The sequence below is a fragment of the Malaya genurostris genome, chromosome 1 (assembly GCF_030247185.1).
Source record: "Malaya genurostris strain Urasoe2022 chromosome 1, Malgen_1.1, whole genome shotgun sequence".
NCBI classification, from domain to species: domain Eukaryota; kingdom Metazoa; phylum Arthropoda; class Insecta; order Diptera; family Culicidae; genus Malaya; species Malaya genurostris.
Window position 1 is genome coordinate 79,404,775 of NC_080570.1, and position 21,055 is coordinate 79,425,829.

Sequence of the window (21,055 nt, forward strand, 5' to 3'; positions counted from 1 at the left end):
CAACCATCGTAGGGCTATTGTACCCATAGTCATCTCACTAGTAGAGTCAACATGTTATTTTATCGACTTCAATCAATGAATTGTGATACAATCGAATACAATATCTATTCTTCGGCTGTAAGAAGCAATATCACAAAAAGTAGTTCGAAAATGGTTCAACTGAGCGGAAACATATATTGGAGAAGCCAAATGAATGAAAAACTGAGCTTAGTTATGGCGGTTTTACGTCAAACCAACTAAAGTTAATAAATCATTGAATAACAGTTTTGACAGATAAACACGATTTTGAAACGACGAGCCGATACACACCGAAAGAACGCGCTGAAATTGTTACATTTTAAACGATCGTTCAATTGTTCAAGCTCTGCATTCGGTGCCTAAAAACAAGTAACTCACAAGATCCCTTTTTGACAACGTCCGTAGTGTTTCCGATAACCCGAATGCGTCACATCGCCGCTTGTTTCAGGAGTTAAACGTGAGAGGAATCCCGAGTAAAGTCTAACATCAAAATGAGAACAAATTGAAATCTGATTATGATAGCAACATCAGATTGAAATTTTAATATGATATCGATTCATCAAATTTTCAATTAATATTACATTATGTTATCATTTTGCTGTTCAAAGGCAAAAGTTTTGTGAAACTCAAAAAATGAAAATATCAAAATCAACAACTTAGTGAATCCATTGAAATTGAGCAAATTTCAAATGGCAACACAAAAATACAAAGTTATGTTTCAATGGAAGAATTATTCCTTCAATCCTATGTTGCCTTTTACAAAAATGCTTTGACATCCTGCCGAGATCCAGCAGTTGACCGCAACCATAACCGCGAAAAAACGATTTTTTTCAACTTTTACGCCAATAATGCTCCTTCGTTTTAGCCACTAGAATATTGGTGTAGAACCACACATCTGGGAGGCATTGTATAAATTGGCGATTATCGGTACCACGTTTGTTTGAAGCTGGTCAATCTGCCATAGAAGGAGCTTATTTCAGAATTTGATATGAGAAATATATATGTGACGTCATCGATTTCCTTTTAGATACGTTAAGTATCCGATTCTGTAACAATTTTTGCGTTCAATTTAAAAAAATGTTTCGATATTTGTAATCATACGACGTCGCGAAGTTCATTCCAAAGTCCAGTAGACCATTATTTTCAGTGCATCCAGAAATCGGGGACCTGGATGGCGAAAATAATCTACTCGCCAAACCCGTTCTGAAAATACCCATAACTTTATATCCAACAGTATGGAAAAATTCATTGTTTACGAAGTTCGAACATCGAACATTGAATGTCTCAGATTTCAGAACCTAGAGCTAATTTTTAATAATACTTAAGTTGCTTAGAGGAGCCACCAGGAAAATATATGTTTAATTTGTATATTTTTAAGTAGTCCACAAACTGTATCGAAGACACTCTTCGAAACAATTCTTGTTTCTAGTTATAAATGCTTAGAACTTCGTATATTCACTAACGCTAGATACTATGAGAAGTATTTTATTAATCATCTAATAGATCTTGGAACTTTAATACACTTTTCCAAAGAAACTTCATAATTTTGAGTCATAGGACTAATTCTGCATCAAATGATCGTAAATTATAAGTCTGAAGGATTATGAAGCAACATCTCCTTCCTTTTCTATAAAAAATGGAACCATGCCACACCACAACGACTATGATCAAGTTCTTGCAGAGCAAGTTCTCATGATGCGTTGTCTCAACAAATGGTGACAGTGGCCTTCTCGTTCTCTGGATTTAACCTGTCAAACTTTTTTTAGCGGCGATAAAGCCCGAAATGCTGGCCAATGGTTTGCAGAATGTACACTGGAGAACTGCTTCTTGTGTATCAAATCGGGGTGGTAGTTTAATCGCCGTTGTATTCTAAACCTGAAATAGCAAATAAATGGCATAGAACATCCTAAAAACACTTGTTTATTTAGTTGACGTTTCATCTTTCACTCATCAGTGCATAGCAGTTTAAATTGAACTGCCTAATGCAAAACTCAGCAGTTCAGGGCAGTGCTTAACGGTTCAAATTAAACTGCCGAGTTTTGCATTGAGCAGTTTAATTTGTACTGCTGTGCACTGATTTGTCTAACGAATCGTAAACAAAATTTCCAATTTGATAATTGGAAAAACGTGCATTATTTTCGTACCAAGTCGTAATGAAGTGACCAACCCAAAATCCAAAATTGCTGAAAACACGGGGCTAAACCTTGACACTGTGGGGCTAAATAGTTTCACATAAAATAAAGAAAGAATTCAGTAGAGCGCCAAATCTCAAGATACCTTAATGAGCGCAAAGAAAATGAAACAACTCTCGAATGGATTGTCTGCTGGTTTCAAACTTTCGTGAGATATAATCCTGCTCACCAAAAATAGTACAGTCTCGAAACATGACTTTTCAAGACGTAATAATTTTAACGTCACTGGATTCAGCACGATATGAGCATTTCAAAGCACTAGCCAGAACATCGTTACGATACACAGAAATCAAATAGTCGGAAAAATCGAGAAAAAAAAGGCGGGTGGGTAATGTTAGAGACATAACTGGATGTCGTGAATACGAAAACAACTGACACGTTCCTCAACACTTCCGAATATCAACTAGTTGAACAATTGTGTGAATTATGCAAGCATTCCCTATTTTCATTTTTTCCTAAAAACAAAGAAGGCTTCACTTGATCTCGATTACTGTGAATTTCACATAGCGAAAAGTGCACAAATCTAACCAAACTGTTCTAGATTTGCACTAACATGAGGATATTTACCTTCGATTTGCGAACAACAAATCCTAATAGTTCTTTAGAAAACTTTTAGAGTCATTAGAACGGCTGATTTTGTGTAATGCTCTCCACCGTTGTTTTTTCACCAATGCTAATGACTGGCAGCTGTGACGTAATCGCTCTTGTCGAAAGCGAAACTAGCTGTGCAGACGACACAAAACACATCTGCTCGCAGTGGCGATAGAATTCAAACTGATTAAATTTTTGTTAAGAGGTTTCTTTTTATGTGCTTTCGCTTGTAGCTTTTTCACTAATGGGCGGTCCTAACGGCTATAAAAATAGCCGCATACAGAATTTTAATGTCGATTTCGGATTTGCATCTCATTGAAAGAAACTATCAGGGTGCTGTACTGGATTTATTCCTGCCTTTCAGAAGGACCAAATTGTGGAACTCACTACGATATTAAACGCTGTTCGGAACATTTTCCTCGAACGATTTGTTGTACAGCAGCTGATATTTTGTTCTCTTCCTCAGAACGCGTTCTGATTGGCTGGTGTTGACATTGGTCAAATGAGACAGGGTTTTCAATAGTGTACTATTGAAATACTTCAATGCTTTTGCTATGCACGTTTACGCCTTATGAATTATCCTCTTTGATACTCGTTTATACCAAACATTTCAGAAAAGTTTAATTTTAAATTATTTGAAATTATGTCACAAAACTGAAAATTTTATCATAAAATTGTGATCATATTTCCGATGGCATGTAGCAAAAATTATGCTGATTCGTTAGATACAACAAGAGATATTCACGATCAAAAACTTATCACTTTCTCAAAGGATAAATTTGAAAAGGCACCCCATAGTAAGGTAAGTCGTATTCACGACAAAAATTAGGAAAAAATACACACGTTTTTTTGACATGATCACGATTGACGCCAAACTTAATTGACTCATTGTCATCCAGCTTTGCCTATCATATAAATACGCGTTTACTAAGTCAATCCAAAGATTGAAATAGTTACTGGTTTATAAAATATTTAATAATATTATAAAACTAATCAAGTCAAATTGCTTCATAACACGTGCTTCCATAATAAAATTAATAATGGATAATGAATGTGTTATTTCATTTTCATCGGAATTCTGCCGATTCTTCGCATGTTATCCTCGGCATTCTTCGCATGTAAGAATCGCCAGGACTGGACGATAGATACAAATCAATATATGTGAAATAAAAGAAAGATGCTGCCTAAATATTTAGAACTAAAATTAACAGTGCATTTGGCAATAGTTGTGTAGTTCTACACATTTCGCATGCTACCAGCACAATTAACTATCGCACCTATGTACTAGACCTCACCATCACATTCTGTCAGATACTACAAGAAAAGACATTGAGTAATACTAGTACTAGTTAACACATCTCTTTGTTGAGCTTATTATCGAATTAACGTAATTCATTCAAACAAAATACTTGCTACGCAGTCAATAGTAAGAGTATTTAAAACTCTTTTGTTTCTTAATATATGTAAATGAAATGTATTTGTAGTATTTTTTAGCATGTTCTAAAATTGATCAGACAACATATCGTTAAACATTATGACTATAAACGATAGACTTAAGTAAGTTTCACATTGTATAACTTGTTCAACGCTTCGAATTTTTGTTAATGTAATACAATATTATTTTCAGTTTTTACAAAAAAAAGCGAAAGTTTTTGAAAAGTTACCAAAATTATTGTAATATTCTTTTAAGGACACTATTAAACGATAGAAAATATGATCCATTTTCATTATTTAACTGTACAGAAATCGGATAAGCCAATAAAATTTATTTTGAGGATCAGAAAAAAATATATTAAAACTATTCAAATGGCATTATATTATCTCTCAAAAAAGTCGACTTCCCGTTCACACGATATCTCCCGAGGTATAACTCTGATGCATCCAAATCATGTACCAAATTGATTCAGAAACTTGTCTTAAATCGTGAACCTCGTGAATGTTTAGTACTTAGTTACATATAAACATACAAACATATATGCAAGAAAATAAAGTGTTTTCTTATTGTTTTCACAAAAAAATAAAAATTAAAGCCATTTTGTGTACATATAGGTTCACGCACTTCTCTGTACAACGTCTTACCAAATAAAGATTCGTGCACGGATCAAAATCCATGGCCGGTACCATGACTAAGGAACTATGAAAACCATGAAACCTATATTCGAACGGAGCATCAGAGACCCATAGTGTTATATACCATTCGATCCAGTTCGAAGAGATCAGAAAATGTTTGTGTGTGTATTTGTGTGCACTTTTCGAAGATATTTTTATCGCTCAATTTTCTCAGAGGTAGCTTAATCGATTTCAACAAACTTAGGCTCGTTTGAAAATTACTATTGGGCCATTGATCAAGTTCGAAGATCAAATGGCTGTCACTTCTGGTTCCGAACATAAGTAATTGTATAAGTGACGTAAGGAATCGATTTCGAAATACTACTATTAGGCTATTTGATAAGCTCACTATACTAATCGTCGTGAATAAACTCTTACAAATAATTTAATGAGACTATTTAAATGACTAAGCAATACTATGCTTTACGAAAGCCACAGAAATGAAACCTGTCTTAATTCATCTAGTCATGCGATGATACCTTTCTCAGAAATACTACTGTGGTATTCTTGAAAAACTGCTCAGGGATGTTTCTCGGGCGTAACCTAGCATAGTCTAAAAATTGGAATAGTTTCGAACCGAAATTGGAAGATTTTTTCAGTTTTTTGTTGCTTCTATTTGGGACTTTTGATCCCGGAGCAAAATGAGTGAGCTTCGTTCGACTTTTATCACAATTTTCGGTAATTCCGGAACCGCTTTCCGGGGACCGGTGTAGCCGAAGTCGGTTGGTATGGCCAAGAACTTGGCTAGGTTTGGAATATTCATCTAGAGGTTTAGTTCCACAGAACCGGTTTTACATTTCGCCTTTGACTCATCAGTGCATGGCAGTTCATGCACAGTATAATTGTCTCAAGTAGAGAGAATGCTTAGCGGTTTATGTTGAATTGCTGAGTGGCGTGGCAGTTCAACATGAACTGCCATGCACTGATGAGTCGAAGACAAAATGTTAAATAACAAGGCGGGTGGGTAATGTGAAAGACATAACTGGATGTCGTGAATACTAATAAAACTAGCACACTTCCTTCACATTTCAGAATATCTGTAGATTATGTTAGATTATATAAATCCTTCTACAGATCACTGAGCTATGAGGTTTCAAAAAACGCTATAGTTTCGGAGCTGAAAGTATTATCCACTATTAATTCATGGATTCTGTATGAGACCGTAAGACTTTTCCTTTAAATCTATAAATTTGTGAAAATCGATTTGGTCATCTTGAAGAAAAGTAAGGTAGATCCTTTTTGCAGTTTTTGATCACTATTTCCAATACTTCAGAAAACTAATTTCGAGGACCGCAATAGGCCATACGAACCGGCCAGCAACAAACATGACCTACAAATTGGACCGGTTTTGAACCTAGTTAAGAACTTTTCCCTGTTTCACTTCGTCGCTTTAGGTGGCGCTATAGAATTTTTAACGCTCAACCCAGTAATTCCGAAACCGGAAGTCGGACCCAGCTGAAATTCAGGAAATTTAATTGGAATGACCTTCTACTTAAACTTAAATTCATGAAAATCGACCAAACCATCTCTAAACACTATTTTCGATCCTTCCGGAATCGGAAATCGGGAACCGGATAGTCGCCATGTTTTGTAAAGGCGAGTTGTGTTTTCTTTTTCTGTACGAACTCGTACCGGTGCGTACCTGATTTGTATCGTCATTTTATATGGCGGTTTGAAAGCTTTGATACTCATTGCCCTGTAATTGCGGAACCGGGAGTCAGATCCTGATGAAATTTCACAGGTTCAGGAAATGGGGACAAACTAATAAGTTCTGCAAACTAGAACATATATAAGTCAGTTTTATGAGATTTGTACTTGTTTTTGCCATCGTTCGTGAAAAAATACTGAAATTGAAAATTTTCTTCCTATCGCACTCTAGCTCCAAAACTAGAATGTTCCAGAAAATTTTAAACAATTTCAAGACCTTTCGTTTGAATATCAGTTTATGAAAATCGGTTAAGCCATTTTCTAGAAAATTGAATGCATATTTTACAATTAATTTTCTATAACTCCGGAACTGGAAGTCGGATCCAAATGATATTCATTAGCAGGCTAGTAAATCGGTTCAGCCATCTCTGAAAAAGTATGCAAATTTTCGAGAAAAGTGAGTGTATATTTTCGTTACACACAGACATGTGCTCAGTTCGCCGAGCGGAATCGAATGGTACATGACATTCGGCTCTACGGGCCTCGGTTGAAAAAGTCGATTTTTGCATAGCCTTTCTATATGAGAAAGGCCAAAAGTGAATGAGTAATGCCTGTTTGGAGGATGTGAATAAGAATAAAACTTACATGCTTACATCACACTTCCGAATATCGATAATCGTTGGTATTGGTTGATTGATTGTATGAATTTCGTAAGTTCTGCTTCGCTTCCAGTATTGTAAAGGTGCTTTTTTACTAAAGTATTACCTATTGACGACAAACATATTCTATCTTACAATTATTCAAATTGGAATAAACGAGAGTAAAAATAGTTATGTTATTGAAGTTTTTTTGTAGATTTACTTGCAGTACGGAATTTGCGAAATGTATCCGATGTTTACAACTGTTGAGCACTTTTTATCATTGTGGAACCGAAACTGAATTCAAGAACTAAATTCAAAATATGGAACAGGTTTAGAATTCAATTGCAAAATTCTGGTTCAGAATCCAGATAAAATATTCGGTACATGAATTTAGTTCTAGAATTATGAAACTAAACTCATTTTCAGAACCAAAAAAAAGTTCTAGAGCCAAACTCCGAACTTGAATTCCGAACCTGAATAAGAAAACTGATTTCAGTTCCAAAATCTAGTTCTAGAATCCAAGTTCCGAATTCAGTTCTTGCAAAGAGGTTCTGAATTCTGAAAATGCATTTAGGAATTCAGAAACTCAGGTCAGAAATTCTGAATTTTGTTTCAGAATTCTTAAGTTGAAATCCTGAATCAGAATTCTGGATTCAAATTCCAAACATAAATCAAGCAACATCCAGTTTCCAAACCTAGTCAAGGAATCAGTTCCAGAATTCGGAATTAGGACTCAGTTTTAATTTCTGAACCTTTAATTTGCATCTAGATTCTCAATTGTTAAATAACTTCAGAATTCTGGTGGAGCAGAATCCAGGCTCTGAATTCTACATCAGAGAAGCGAATGAGAGCGCTACCTGAACGTTTGAGGATTCACACCTCGCAGATATTTCATATAGGGTCAGAAAGGTTTTCTGGTCCGAAGAGGCAAATTGTTAACAGGTGTAATTGAAACAAAAAAAGCACTTATAATCAGGGCTGGCAATAATCAACTCAGTACTTCATCATCACCGAGTTCAGCTCACCTGCAAATCGGTTTCAAAAGCATCGCTGAACGAGTTGAGTAACTGGGTAACCATTTGTATAGAGAAAACATCGTCTCAACATCGTAGTGTCAAGCAATCAGCAGATGAGCGCTGATTGCTCATCAAATATTAGAACCCACTGAGAGACGATTTGTGAGTTGTGATTTGATGTGTTTGTACATCAACACATTGAATCAGATTCTTATGAAACAGTCTCGCTTGTATTCCCCACCCACCAGAGTTGCCACCCAGTGAAATTTGTAGACCTGCATAAGGCCGATCATCGGTCCGATTATCGGACCGATTGAGCACGATATGGGGCCGATCGTAGCGCTTCGATCGGTCCGTCATCGGACAATTCTGCACCATTTGCATCAACCGCGTCGATCTGAAAAAGCTTCATGTTTACATTATGTATCGCTATAGAAACAGAGCGAGGGAACATCAAACAAGGCATTTTCGAGCCGACGTCTCCCCGATAGGGTGTGAAATACATTCTTTTGTTTCGATCATAGAGGCTTTGAACTTATGGTCATTCGCCTCTTAGGGCCAGAAAAACTCTGGCCCTATGTTCGGGGTTGAAAATCCAACCCCGATATATCACATCCCCTGAGTATCAGACATCCGCTCTCTGCTTTGGTATTTCTTCACTCTTTTGTTCTGCCGATACACTATGTAAGCTCGAAACGCAATCAAAAGCTTTCTTGCACGATGCGTCCGATGTTCGGATTTACTGGGCATGGGCGACCAATGTTCGAATCGATGCCATTTCAATCCATTTCTCAAGACATGTTCTCGCATGCTGGAGAACGCATTCGTTTCAGTAACCAGTTGTGTTTAGCTCGAGACATGAAATTCAATCGTTTATGGTATACATCACACTACGGTTCGACATTTGTTTTCGTACATTAATGCTCGTGTTCGTTTTGAGTACCAGCAAAAACAAAACCGAATATCTGGGTTGTGTTGGCAGCTCTGTGGTTTAAGAATACACTCACCGGTGTAGCTCGGTACAGTGATGCCAAACTCAGTACTCACTTTTTAAAACTAGGAATGAGAGTTAAATGCTATGAAATCAAAACTGAGAACCATCAATACCATCATAATTTGATGTCAGCGGTGCTCTGTATAGGTGAGTGTGTTTGTTTAAATCAGCGATGATTTTCATCTTTACCATCATTTTTCGGATTGCATCGTAAATCATGTGGTGAGCTGATGAATAGAAAAAATCAAATCTTATGAGCGAGTTTTTGCCATCCTTGCTTATAATATGTAAAAGTTCACACCTATGAGTGAACATCATGTTCAACATGACGAAACGTAATAATAATAATAATAATGTTCAATTAGTTTTAGCATTTCAGATTCTGGTGCATGCAAACTATTATTATTGAATTAGGAACTGTGTAACTGTGATGCTTTTTTTTCGATTTTGATTGGCTTCCTTAGAGTGAGCAATATTGATATATAATATGTATGATCGAACAGAATTGTGTCGTAGGCAAATAACCGCGGAGTTTTTGAACGTTGTAGGCTACTTATATCATTAACTCACTCATAATTAACTATCATTTAAAAAATGATAGAATTTCGCAACTATTATCATGTGAAATTAATACCGTTTTCGTTTATTGATCAGAGCAGCCCGAGAGCTGACCCAGAGTCGCCCAAACAACTGTTGATATGTTTGTTTTAGCAACCTGGGGTCACTCTAGATCGGATTTCAATCGCGTAGTTTCGCTCTGAAATTTTTTTCGGGTCGCACCAGTGGTGGTAAATTGCGAACCGAACGCCGATGCTTCTGCAAATTTACTCAAAAATGTTCACCGAGCGTAAGGTGCGATAGGTTCGAAAACTATTTTCTCGGTTAATGCGAAGGTGTTCTGTGCTCGGTGTTCGGCGAAGCAATCTGTTTCGAACCGTTCGGTTGGCGGACCATCGGCGAGGGCCGAGTAAACTGCGTTCGATACGATGGTTTGTTGATTTAAGTTCTCGCATCCTGGTTTTGAAATTATCAATGCACACGTGATCAGCACAAAAAAAAATTGTTTTGCTCGATTGATAAATCGCTTAATAACAATTAAAATGGTATTATTTTGGACATTATTAGTGTGCGTAGGGTGGCTCTACATGGAAAATAGTAAGTTTTGCAAATTTTATGGTTTTTGGTTATAGAATCAATAACAATAAGAATGGAATAATTTGGAACATTTCAGCAAACGTAGAGTGGCTCAATATGAAAAGGGATTTTTTTACTCTTGCAAATTTAATGTTTAATAAACTGGTGAGTCAATAGAAAAAAAAATGAGTAATTTCAGGTTTTTTCAACGAGCGTATTTAAATTTGATGTTGTATTGATTGTTGAATCAATAGCAGTTCAACTTGAATAATTTTAGACATTTTCAGAGAGCGTAGAGTGGCGCAATTTGAAAATTAGGATTTTTTACTAATTCGATGATTTAATAAATAGTAAAAAATCTCTGGAAATTATCTGCCAAAATTGTAAAATTTTTGACTAATACCAATTGGATGGTTTGTTGAATGTTGGATCAATAGCAGTTCGAATTGAATAATTTTAAGCATTTTCGGTAAGTGTAGGATGGCGCAGTATGACAACTTGTAAATATTTTGACTTTTGCTGATAAAATGTTTCATTTAATAGTGAATTAATAACAATTACAAATTGCTCATTTTTGACATTTTCAGGGATCATAGAATGGTTCTATCTGTATAATTGTAAAGTTTATGACTAATGTCAATTCGATTCTCTATTGATTGATGAATCAATAGCAGCTCAAATAAGATGATGTTGAACATTTTCAGCGATCGTAGGGTGGTTTAATATAAAAATTTGAAAATATTTCGATTTTGCTATTTTAATGTTCAATTGAATCAGATAGAATTGGATGATTTTGGACGTTTTGAGCGAGCGAGCGACGTTTGTTAATTTTGGATATCCTCAGCGAGCGCTTGATGGCTTAATATAGAAATTGTATTTTTTAAACTATTTACAATTCCATGCCAGTGGTAAAGCGGAAACCGAACATCAATGCTTTGTACATATTTTTTTAGAAATATTTTCCTAGCAAAAATATGCAAAAGCTGTTCATTCGGTTTATGGTAAAGTTCGCTTGCTGTTCGGTGGAGCAATATGTGCCAAACCATTCAGTTGGTAGACCATCGGCGAAGGTCAATTGAGCTCTATTCCATGTGTAGTTTTATTATTTATGGTTCGATGAAATGCCTACCTACAGCATCAGAATTAATTTTATTTCAGTTGATGAGCAAAGCAATAGTGCGTTAAAAATTACAGTCAAAATCATAGGCACTTCGACGATTTGCATATTTAAATCCGATGATTCACCACCACTACTATTTATATATTAATCAATACAGCATCCGATTTGGCAAAATAGTTCACAATTTCTCATATAAAGCTGCCTTGCCACCGAACAAAATGCTTAAAATTCTAATATTTCAATTGCTATCAATTAAACATTGAATCGGCAAAAGGTAAAATATTCCCATATTTTTATATTAAGCTACTCAACGCCCACTGAAAATGTTAAAAATTATCCTATTCGAATTTAATTCATTCACAAATCAATAAAGCATCGGATCTGCAAATTCAAATACTAACATTTTTCAAAAAGGACCACTCAACGCTCGCTGGAAATTGGAAATCCTATTGGAACTGCTATTGATTCACCAATTAATAGAATACTGAATCGACATTAGTCAACAATTTTAAAATTTTCCAAATAGCACCACCCTATGCTCATCGAAAATGTCCAAAATTATCAAATTTTCATTGCTCTTGATTCACTAATGGAACATGAAATCAGCAAAAGTCAAAATATATACAAATTTTCATATTGCGCCACCCTACGCTTGATAAAAATGAAAAAAATTACCCAATTCGAACTGTTATTGTTTTCAGAATCAACAGACCATCGAATTAGTCTAAGATTAAATTTTTGTCAATTTTTTCAAAAAGAACCACCTACACGGTCGCTGAAAATGTCCAAAATTGTTAAATTTTATTTGCTTTTGATTCAATATTTATTAAACATCAAATTAGTAAAAGTCAAAAAATTTACAAATTTTCATTTTGCGCCACCCCTGCTCGCTGAAAATGTAAAAAATTATCCAATTCGAACTGCTATTTATTCACCAATCAATAGAGCATCGAAATGAGATTAGTTAAAAAATTTTCTATTTTCCATATACCGGCACCCTACGCTCGTTGGAAATGCCCAAAATTACTCAATTTTAATTGTTATTGACTCACCAATTTATTCAATATCAAATTTGCAAATGTTAAAATATTTTCAATTTATCATATTGAGCCACCCTACGCTCGCTGGAACTGTACAAAATTACCATACTCTGCTAAGCTACCCAAACACTGAAACGTCCAGCCGCAGCTGACAAAGTTCGGTTCATCCGAAGCAACAGCCTATAGTCCTCGAATCGGATGTTCATGAACAAACTAGTAACGATAGGCTCACTAACTAGAGCATCGGTTCTTTTGCCATCTGCATCGGTTCGTGGTTCGGTTGATGCTTGCTCGAACGATGGTATCGGCAAATTTATACCCGCGATGGTGGTTCGCTTTTTGGTTCGGAACGAACACGTTTTGCGTGTTCGGAATCGATGCTTTACCACCACTGGGTCACACTACGCATCCATGCGAGTTTGTTTATTTTTTCATGAGTTGTTGTTTAGGGCGCGTACCACGAGTTTGTTTTACTCGGAGTCAGAGTCGCCCGCGTGTATGTTCAAAAACGAAAACGGTATAAATTTCGTGTCTATTTCGATGTAAAACTCAGAAGCATTTGTTCTGCAGTTAATAACATGATTCATTTTTACATGCTTTGAATTGTAGGTTAAAGTAGATTCTGTCAGAAAGAGATCAGGTTTCAGCTTAGCTACGCCATCGCATGGTATCACATTGAACATATCACCAAAGATAAATAATAGAGACATGTATGTGCTTACAAATATAAAAAAATCTGGTTCTTCCTCGGTAATTTCTAAAATGACCGCACTCATCGCTTGGTGGAGCGCGAGATTAATTGCATTGTTATTATTTCGACCAAAGTGTGCCATGAAATCTCAATATATACAAATGAGCTAACGTATCGAAAGGGTTCTCACGGTTTGACATTTGCATTATGAATGCGATGATGGGAACTCAGCAGTGCAACCAATTTATTACCATTGGTGCCAGTTTCACGGAGGATCGTAGATGTGCGCCAAAAAAAGATCGTGACTCATGTCATGTCTGGAAATTCGTTTGTGATATCACGTCAATTGTATGGGATTATACACGCTTAGAAAAAGTTACTCAGAGTTTGAGTACTAGTTACTCATTTTCAAATGATACATGGAAACGTCAAAAATTGAGTAGTTACCATCAATAATAATGAGAAACTTTTACTCTAAATTTGAGTTTAACGCAAAAACTCGTTTTTATGTTACTATTCGCAAGATCAGTCTAAAAGTTGTAATAACCATTTGTAGCAACAGGTTCTATTTTTTGTTAGTGAGATCGCGTATTTCAAGAGTGAGTCGCTCAACACAAACGGTGTTGTGTCTGCAAAAACCACAATTTTTAGACTGTCCTCTTGGTTGTGCCATCGACGCAGTTATTGTGTCCAGAAGTGATCCGTACTGTGCTTCAGAATGGAAACAAATATGCTCAAGTGTGTCATTTATGAGGAACAAGTGTCTGATTGGTGTCTGAACAGTACTGACATGTGTGTTAAGCTACGATTGACACACTACTCCAAGCGATATTTTAATACAATACAATTAAAAAAAGGAGCAATTTTACTCAAATTTGGTATATGTGGGATAAAATTGCATTCAGAATTTAACTAATTACTCTATTTTTGGAACATGGCAAATAAAGCATTACTCACTAAATGAGTAGATTTTACCCAAAAATCGTTTCCAGTGGAAGAACTTAAATTTGAGTAACTAAGGAGTTACTCTAAATTAGAGTTGTTCCACTTTTTCTATAGATGAGTGGAATCTTACTTATTTTTGAGTAACTATTCTTAAGCGTGTAGTGCGTACAACTTTGACATTTCTTTCACCTACTCATATGCACGAGATTCGATGCGGATTCTCCTGAGGGCGCCATGCTCGCAAAAAAGTATGTCGTGTACGGTTTGTTCGTTAAGTGCAGTGTCAAAAATTTTTTTTGTCCTAGTATAAAACACCAACAATATTATTTCATTCATTCCAACAATAGCTGTATGTGTGCTAGACTCTGTCTAAAGCCATAAGGCTTGGTGTTTGAGTTCAACTAAAGAAATAATTCTATGCTAAACTATGCAAAATTTATAAACGCAACTGCAAAAGTAGTTATTTCTAGCTTCAGCCTCACATTGAATGCATAAATGATATAAATTTGGCATCTTTACTTTTCTGTCGGTTATGCTCGAAATCACAAAACACTGTATCAAAAACTCACGGTACATTTAAATTTTTCAGTTTAACACTTGTTAGAACTTTCTATATTTTACTCTACATTGCACTGTGCATTAATTACATCTTTAGTAGTGTTTATCATAGTATTTTTTATAACACATTATTATATACACCGATTTCTTTGCGTTTCATGGTTTGAATCGAATAATCTGATTAAAATATTTATTAATTGCTTCTAATTATGCATGTGGTGATGGTTATTATACTTTTCTCAACTATCTAGGGCGAATCCAACGAGGACAGGATAAAGGTGGCAAACGAGAAAGCGCATTCCTTGCTCAAATAAGAAGGTTATCCCAAATATGTATATTATTATTTGTCATACATATGTAATTAGTGGCAGCGTTTGTTTAATATTTTTAATGCTTAGTTCAAAGCTTATGTATTTATTTCTTGTTCTAGTATAAACTTCATGTGTAAAACAAATCAAAAGTAAGACATTTTATAGCCTAACTCTGTTTATGTTATTTATTACATAAAATAAAGAATTGTTTAACAAAATCTCTTTTAAAATGAATAATCTGATCATGGTATTTCGAAACACTTAGTATTTGCAAGATTGTTTTTCCATGAATATGATCTTTACATACAACCATTCAACAATCTTCAACACTACAATGACCTGTGGTGGCGTGTTTCGGAAATGGACACGCTGAATATTATAATTGAATAAAATAATTAAACACACCTTTTGACACTTTACGGCACGTCATCCTCATCCCACAGGGCGAGTCCAACGCAACCAGGATAGCAGCCGCGAACGAGAGAGCTCACAGCCTCCTGAAATAAGGTGACCAATGAAACAGGACAGGCTAATATTATTACGGCTAAGTTTGTATGTATGATGCTAGCGTATTGCGAATGTATGAAATGATAAGATGAAAGGTCTCTGTCATGTAAAAGTACTGCAAGAACTATTATATTGAATTACTATCGTATTTTATCAGTACAATATATCAATATATATATATATATATATATATATATATATATATATATATATATATATATATATATATATATATATATATATATATATATATATATATATATATATATATATATATATATATATATATATATATATATATATATATATATATATATATATATATAAATATGTATGTATATTGCTGGAATCTTTGTTAACACTCAAATCCTATACAGCAATCTCGGAAAATATTTAGTTAAACCAAGCATTTTTTGAAAAGATAACCGCAGTTATTTTCTGATAATAAACGCGCTTCGGTATTTCATTTGTGTTTTTTCATGAAGTTCTATGAGCATGGGAATTTATACTTGTAATATCGATCACTCTCACCTACGAAGTTGTGTAGAAATCCGATATGAACATATTAATATAAACTGTGTCTACACAGCCCTGTATAAATTATTAAAAATCCGCTTGTTAAAAAGTATATACATTACATTAATAAAGTAATAAAATTATTAAAAATTTCCAATACCAAACGGTTAAGGAGTATATAAATATATAAGCATTAAATGCCTAACGAAGATTGCTTTGAAGTCTCAGAATAGTTTTCAACATTGCTGATCGTTGTGCGTTCAATTTGATTGTTACAATGATTCACAATGATTGTTACAATGAGTCACTAATGAAATCAACGATAACGAAAATAGCATCAGTTCAATATAAATTTCTGTAAAATTGGTATGCCATTGGTTAAGAAAATCCACAATGTTGGGGACCAAGAACCAGCGGCGATTTATTTTACATGTCGAATCGTTATTGATAATGGTGCTGGTCAGCAGTTGAGTTATTGAAACAGATGCACGTTTCAATGCTCTTCTATAACACAACATTTGTTATTGACTCTTAGATAAAAATTGTTACCCGTTTTTACGTTTCTAACGTTTGCTCGCTCGTTATAGAGATGTAGAATTTACAAAGCAATACATAATCCAAGGTTTGGTGTGATTTACTGTGTTGATTTCATTCTGGATTCCGTTTAGAAATATTTAGCAATGTCGCTCTCAATGACAAAAAAACACCTACAATGTCTTGTTTCGTATTTACATACTCACTTTGAAACAACAAAATAACAATATAACTAAAAAAATGTCATTCCTAGTTTCTTCCAAATTAGAAAAGCAGCAAACTACGATGAATTGTTTGATTCCTAACAAAAACTTTGATGAATTGTTTGTTTCTCTTTTATTCCCACCGAAAAAATAAAACTATTGTCTTAAGCTGAAGTGATATTTTATTACCAGTATCTTGAATAAAATGAATAATGTCACTGGAATGGCGATACAACAAAAGGAGGCAGTACATAAATGCTTAGAAGTGATAAAAATGAAAAAATCTAATAATTTGTCATTGCACCATTTGATCTGTAGACTCGCATTATGTATAGCCGAAAAAAAATCTACAAATCTACATAGGTCGCTTTCAGAATTCGACTCAAAAGTAAAAAAATATAGTCACGTCATATGGGAATCATGACATAAATCAATAGTTTATAAAAAATCTATGAATGAAGTATTCCTTATCGTGGTCTACCGTATGTTACTAAGCAGAAGTATGAACAACATCAATTAGTGCTTAGTTTAATGCATCCTATCAAAGCCATATTATAGACGTAATTGGATTTTCTACAGAATAATGAAATATATATATATATATATATATATATATATATATATATATATATATATATATATATATATATATATATATATATATATATATATATATATATATATATATATATATATATATATATATATATATATATATATATATATGCTAAAATTTTGTGAACATCACTATGGTTTTTAAATTAACTCATTTCGTTTAATCTCGGTGCGCTTTCTCTAACATTTTAACCAACTAATCATTGTTGTTTAATTGACTATTTTCATTACAACTAACATATCAATGTCCGCTTTTTGGTAAATTTTATGTTTGCTCAATTTAATAATTATGTTTCGGTTCTTCTTGTTTTGTTTATAATTTATGTTCTTTTATTTTATTTTATTTTTTCTTATAGGGAGATGATAATAGGAATCGACTTGAAGAAGCTAGTAAACGTGCTGGTCAGCTATTGCGAAGCTAATACTAATGTTTCTGAAATGATTTCTGTTAAGTTTGGTTGTACTATATTCATAATTCTAAAAGAAATATTAATCTAATATAATGCTTATTTTAGAAAACGCATTTATCTTTGAACGTGGTCTATTTCTTTGATTAAGTGTATTTAAATGTGTCTACTGGTATCCTGACTATCATTTTTCTTATTTGATTTTAATAACCAACAACTGTTTTTTTTGTTGGTCAATTTTTCAATTGTACGTGAATTTGTAATTTTTAAGATGCATATGCAGCTCTTCAATATTGCTCCAATGTACCTAAACTACCTGTAGGTCCATTAGAATCACAGCGTATCATTTGTACAATTTGAACGCGAAAGAATAACGAGAGACAACAAATATTTTTTATCACTCATTAAAATTGTTCAACATTAACCTTAGCAAACTTCGTATCTACATTTCAATGCCTGTACTCTTCCCTGAACACTACTCATTCGATTTTAGACAATTGCAAAAAACAAGTTTTTTCAATACTTAAATCAAAAGATTAAGTTGACATCTGAAGAAATTCAAAATCTTCAAAATCAAAGTTCCCGTTCCAGCTAATTGGAAGGAAAACATCTAGAATATTGCATGTGCGCTGGAATGTTACAAAAAGTGAGTACAACATTGTAGAATTAAACTACACATTTGCGGCTTGTAAATCCTTTATAGTATACATTTTTCGAACCTCGAATTAGCAGAGTGCTCTGCCATAGGTTTTCAACGAGAAAAAGTAATGATATTAAACCATATGATTGATTGATATAAAATAGAGACTTCTGAAATTACTACAAAGAAATTCCAATCTTGTTTGAACGGAAAATGCGTATTCTGCAGAAGAGTGTTATTTTGGATAGTTATAAAAATAGTTAGTTTTTCTGTATCATTTATGTTTCAAATCGCGTACAAAAACTGTTCGTTGCACAATTTCCAAAGTGTGTGCTGGTTGGCACGGAATTTTACGTCCAAAATAGACATTCTTGTTGCCTAACTTTGTTGGTAATGTTATAGCAAGCATAATGCGTCAAGTTAAGCGAACATGTTCAAAAAGGGCACTAGAGGTTGATTTCTATATCAATCTTTGCTAGCAATAATAAAATCAATTGTGATATTGCAACATTAAAATAGTTTGACTCATAACAACATGTGAAAAAAACATAGTGATAAACGATAACTCAGAATGCAAGGCATGAAAATAGAAAAAAAAGTTCCAACTTATGTCGATTACAAAATGATTTTTATTTATCGCAAAGTATTTTAACGAGAAGCATTGGAAATTACCTTACGTGAAAATTTTACATGTAAATCAGTATGAAGCTTTTTTTGAGCTAGCGGTATCAAACAACTGAAATATGAAAATACAGTTGAGTGTGTACACAATGTGTGATTTTCCTTGGTTTGTTAGTGATTTGATTTTTAGTTTCAACAGCTTTGAGGGCCTAATATTCTGATTTTTGTGTTGTCTGTAAAAATCAGGTCAACTAAAATTATAAAAACTGTTTTGGCCGATAATTTCACAATAATTAAAAAATCTATGGAAAAGAATATTGTAGTGGAGTAATGAAGGCTTGTATTATATTTATGTTGATAAAACACCACATTTCTGCATATTAGGCATTATCAAGCATAAACCATCATGTGTCAAATATTTGGATTATGTATACTGGACGCAATGATTATTACATATTCCAACAGGATTTGGAATCTAAATAATTGCCAGCAATAGTAGAACAAACATCATAGGCTGAACTCATAAGATATTAGATTTGCTGTCTACGAAACAGAGAAATCTCCACATATGAAAAGAAAAATGATATTTATCACTTTTAAATAAATTCATCTCTTGTTGTCTTTGAAAAAATCTATGTGTGTTGTAAGAACTCCAATGATGCTTAACAAACAAATATTTTTACTATGCTATACGTTTTGTTTCGCGGTTTGAATTTAATTACTTTTTGCTAATTCTACTTCAATATTGATGATTCCGCATCATTAAAGAAACTGCAATCTATCTCTTCGAGATTACTAATCCCCAATCTAAGTGATTTATTTTTATTTCCAATGTTATGATAATGTGAGAATTATATTAACAAACGAGGGGCACAGTCAGGTAATAGAATGTACAGCAATTATTTAATCAAGAGACAAACTAATAAGCGAAACTTACTAGTTGCATATGGGATGGCACCCTATCATGCATACTCAACTGTTTCACGTTTGATCATTGCATTTTATGTCCAATAATTTGAGTCTAGTGATTGGAGAAAAGGTAAAAAATCTTTTAGGAAATTAATGCATATAAAAATAATAGATTAGTTATATTATTACAATGGTTAATATTTTTCATATGTATTGATAAAATAAAATACAATATCTAACAATATGTACTTATTATATTGAATATATCCTTTATCACATTCCATACTGAGCTACCATAGCAAAAGTAATATAAAATCATCTTCTTCATCCACCTAGTGGTGTGATAATGCCTTCCGGTAACGTGATGTTTGAGCTCTCCTCTAGTGAAAAGATACGCGGTCTTGAGAGCGGCAGTAGTCGGTACTGTTAGAAATGTCAATACTTATAATCTTTACAATATACTAATTGTATTGTATAAATTAACTAATAAAAACATAAAGGAAGTTTCGGTGTCACTATACGAACAGGTCAGAGGTTAGTCTTCGAGTGCCGAGTATTCGGCTTTCAATTATCATTCGCACTTATTTGCTATAAAGTTCTCTTCTTGGCGTGTTGTCTCTCTTGAGTACTTTTATAGTACATTGTTCGATGGGTTCAACTATGAAAGTCGAACATATCAGGTACCTCGGGCGCGCACTGCACAAATGCGTTCCATCGATGGCTGCATTTTCAGTAACACTTGACAGAAGGTGAGGAAAGCTCAAAAATCTGAAAGAAATGGGCGTAATCCACAATATTGACACTGTATAGGAAATTCTGATAACGAAATATGAATTGTCAAGTTATTTGCACTTTTATATAGGGTAACAGAAGTATTTTGGCCCATTTTAGGATTGATTTTATTTTGGCCCACTTTGTAAAAATATCCACTAAATGTTGTAATATCTTTGGAAACTCATTCCGCAATAGGTAATTTAATGTGATTAGCTTCAAATTGATGCAATATGGGTTACTTAACATCGATTGAATTCATAAAGTTTGTTAGGTGGGCCAAAATACATGAAGCGGCCTCTGTTACCCTGATAAGTACACATTT

At 33.9% G+C, this 21,055-nt stretch overlaps 1 protein-coding gene across 7 annotated transcripts in view; it reads left to right on the forward strand.

Annotated features, from left to right (window-relative positions):
- LOC131440587 (synaptosomal-associated protein 25) overlaps positions 1-20,203 on the forward strand; it is a 77,369-nt gene extending 57,166 nt beyond the window's left edge. For 3 of the 7 annotated variants that reach the window (XM_058611991.1, XM_058611990.1, XM_058611992.1), the window contains exon 8: positions 17,739-20,203. In XM_058611991.1, the coding sequence (XP_058467974.1) occupies positions 17,739-17,804 (66 nt within the window). In that variant the 3' untranslated portion in view covers positions 17,805-20,203. Of the gene's footprint in view, positions 1-14,947; positions 15,697-17,738 lie in introns of those variants that run through there. The other 4 variants (XM_058611997.1, XM_058611996.1, XM_058611995.1 and 1 more) reach the window with 4 other exon arrangements.
- Positions 20,204-21,055: the final 852 nt, after the last annotated feature.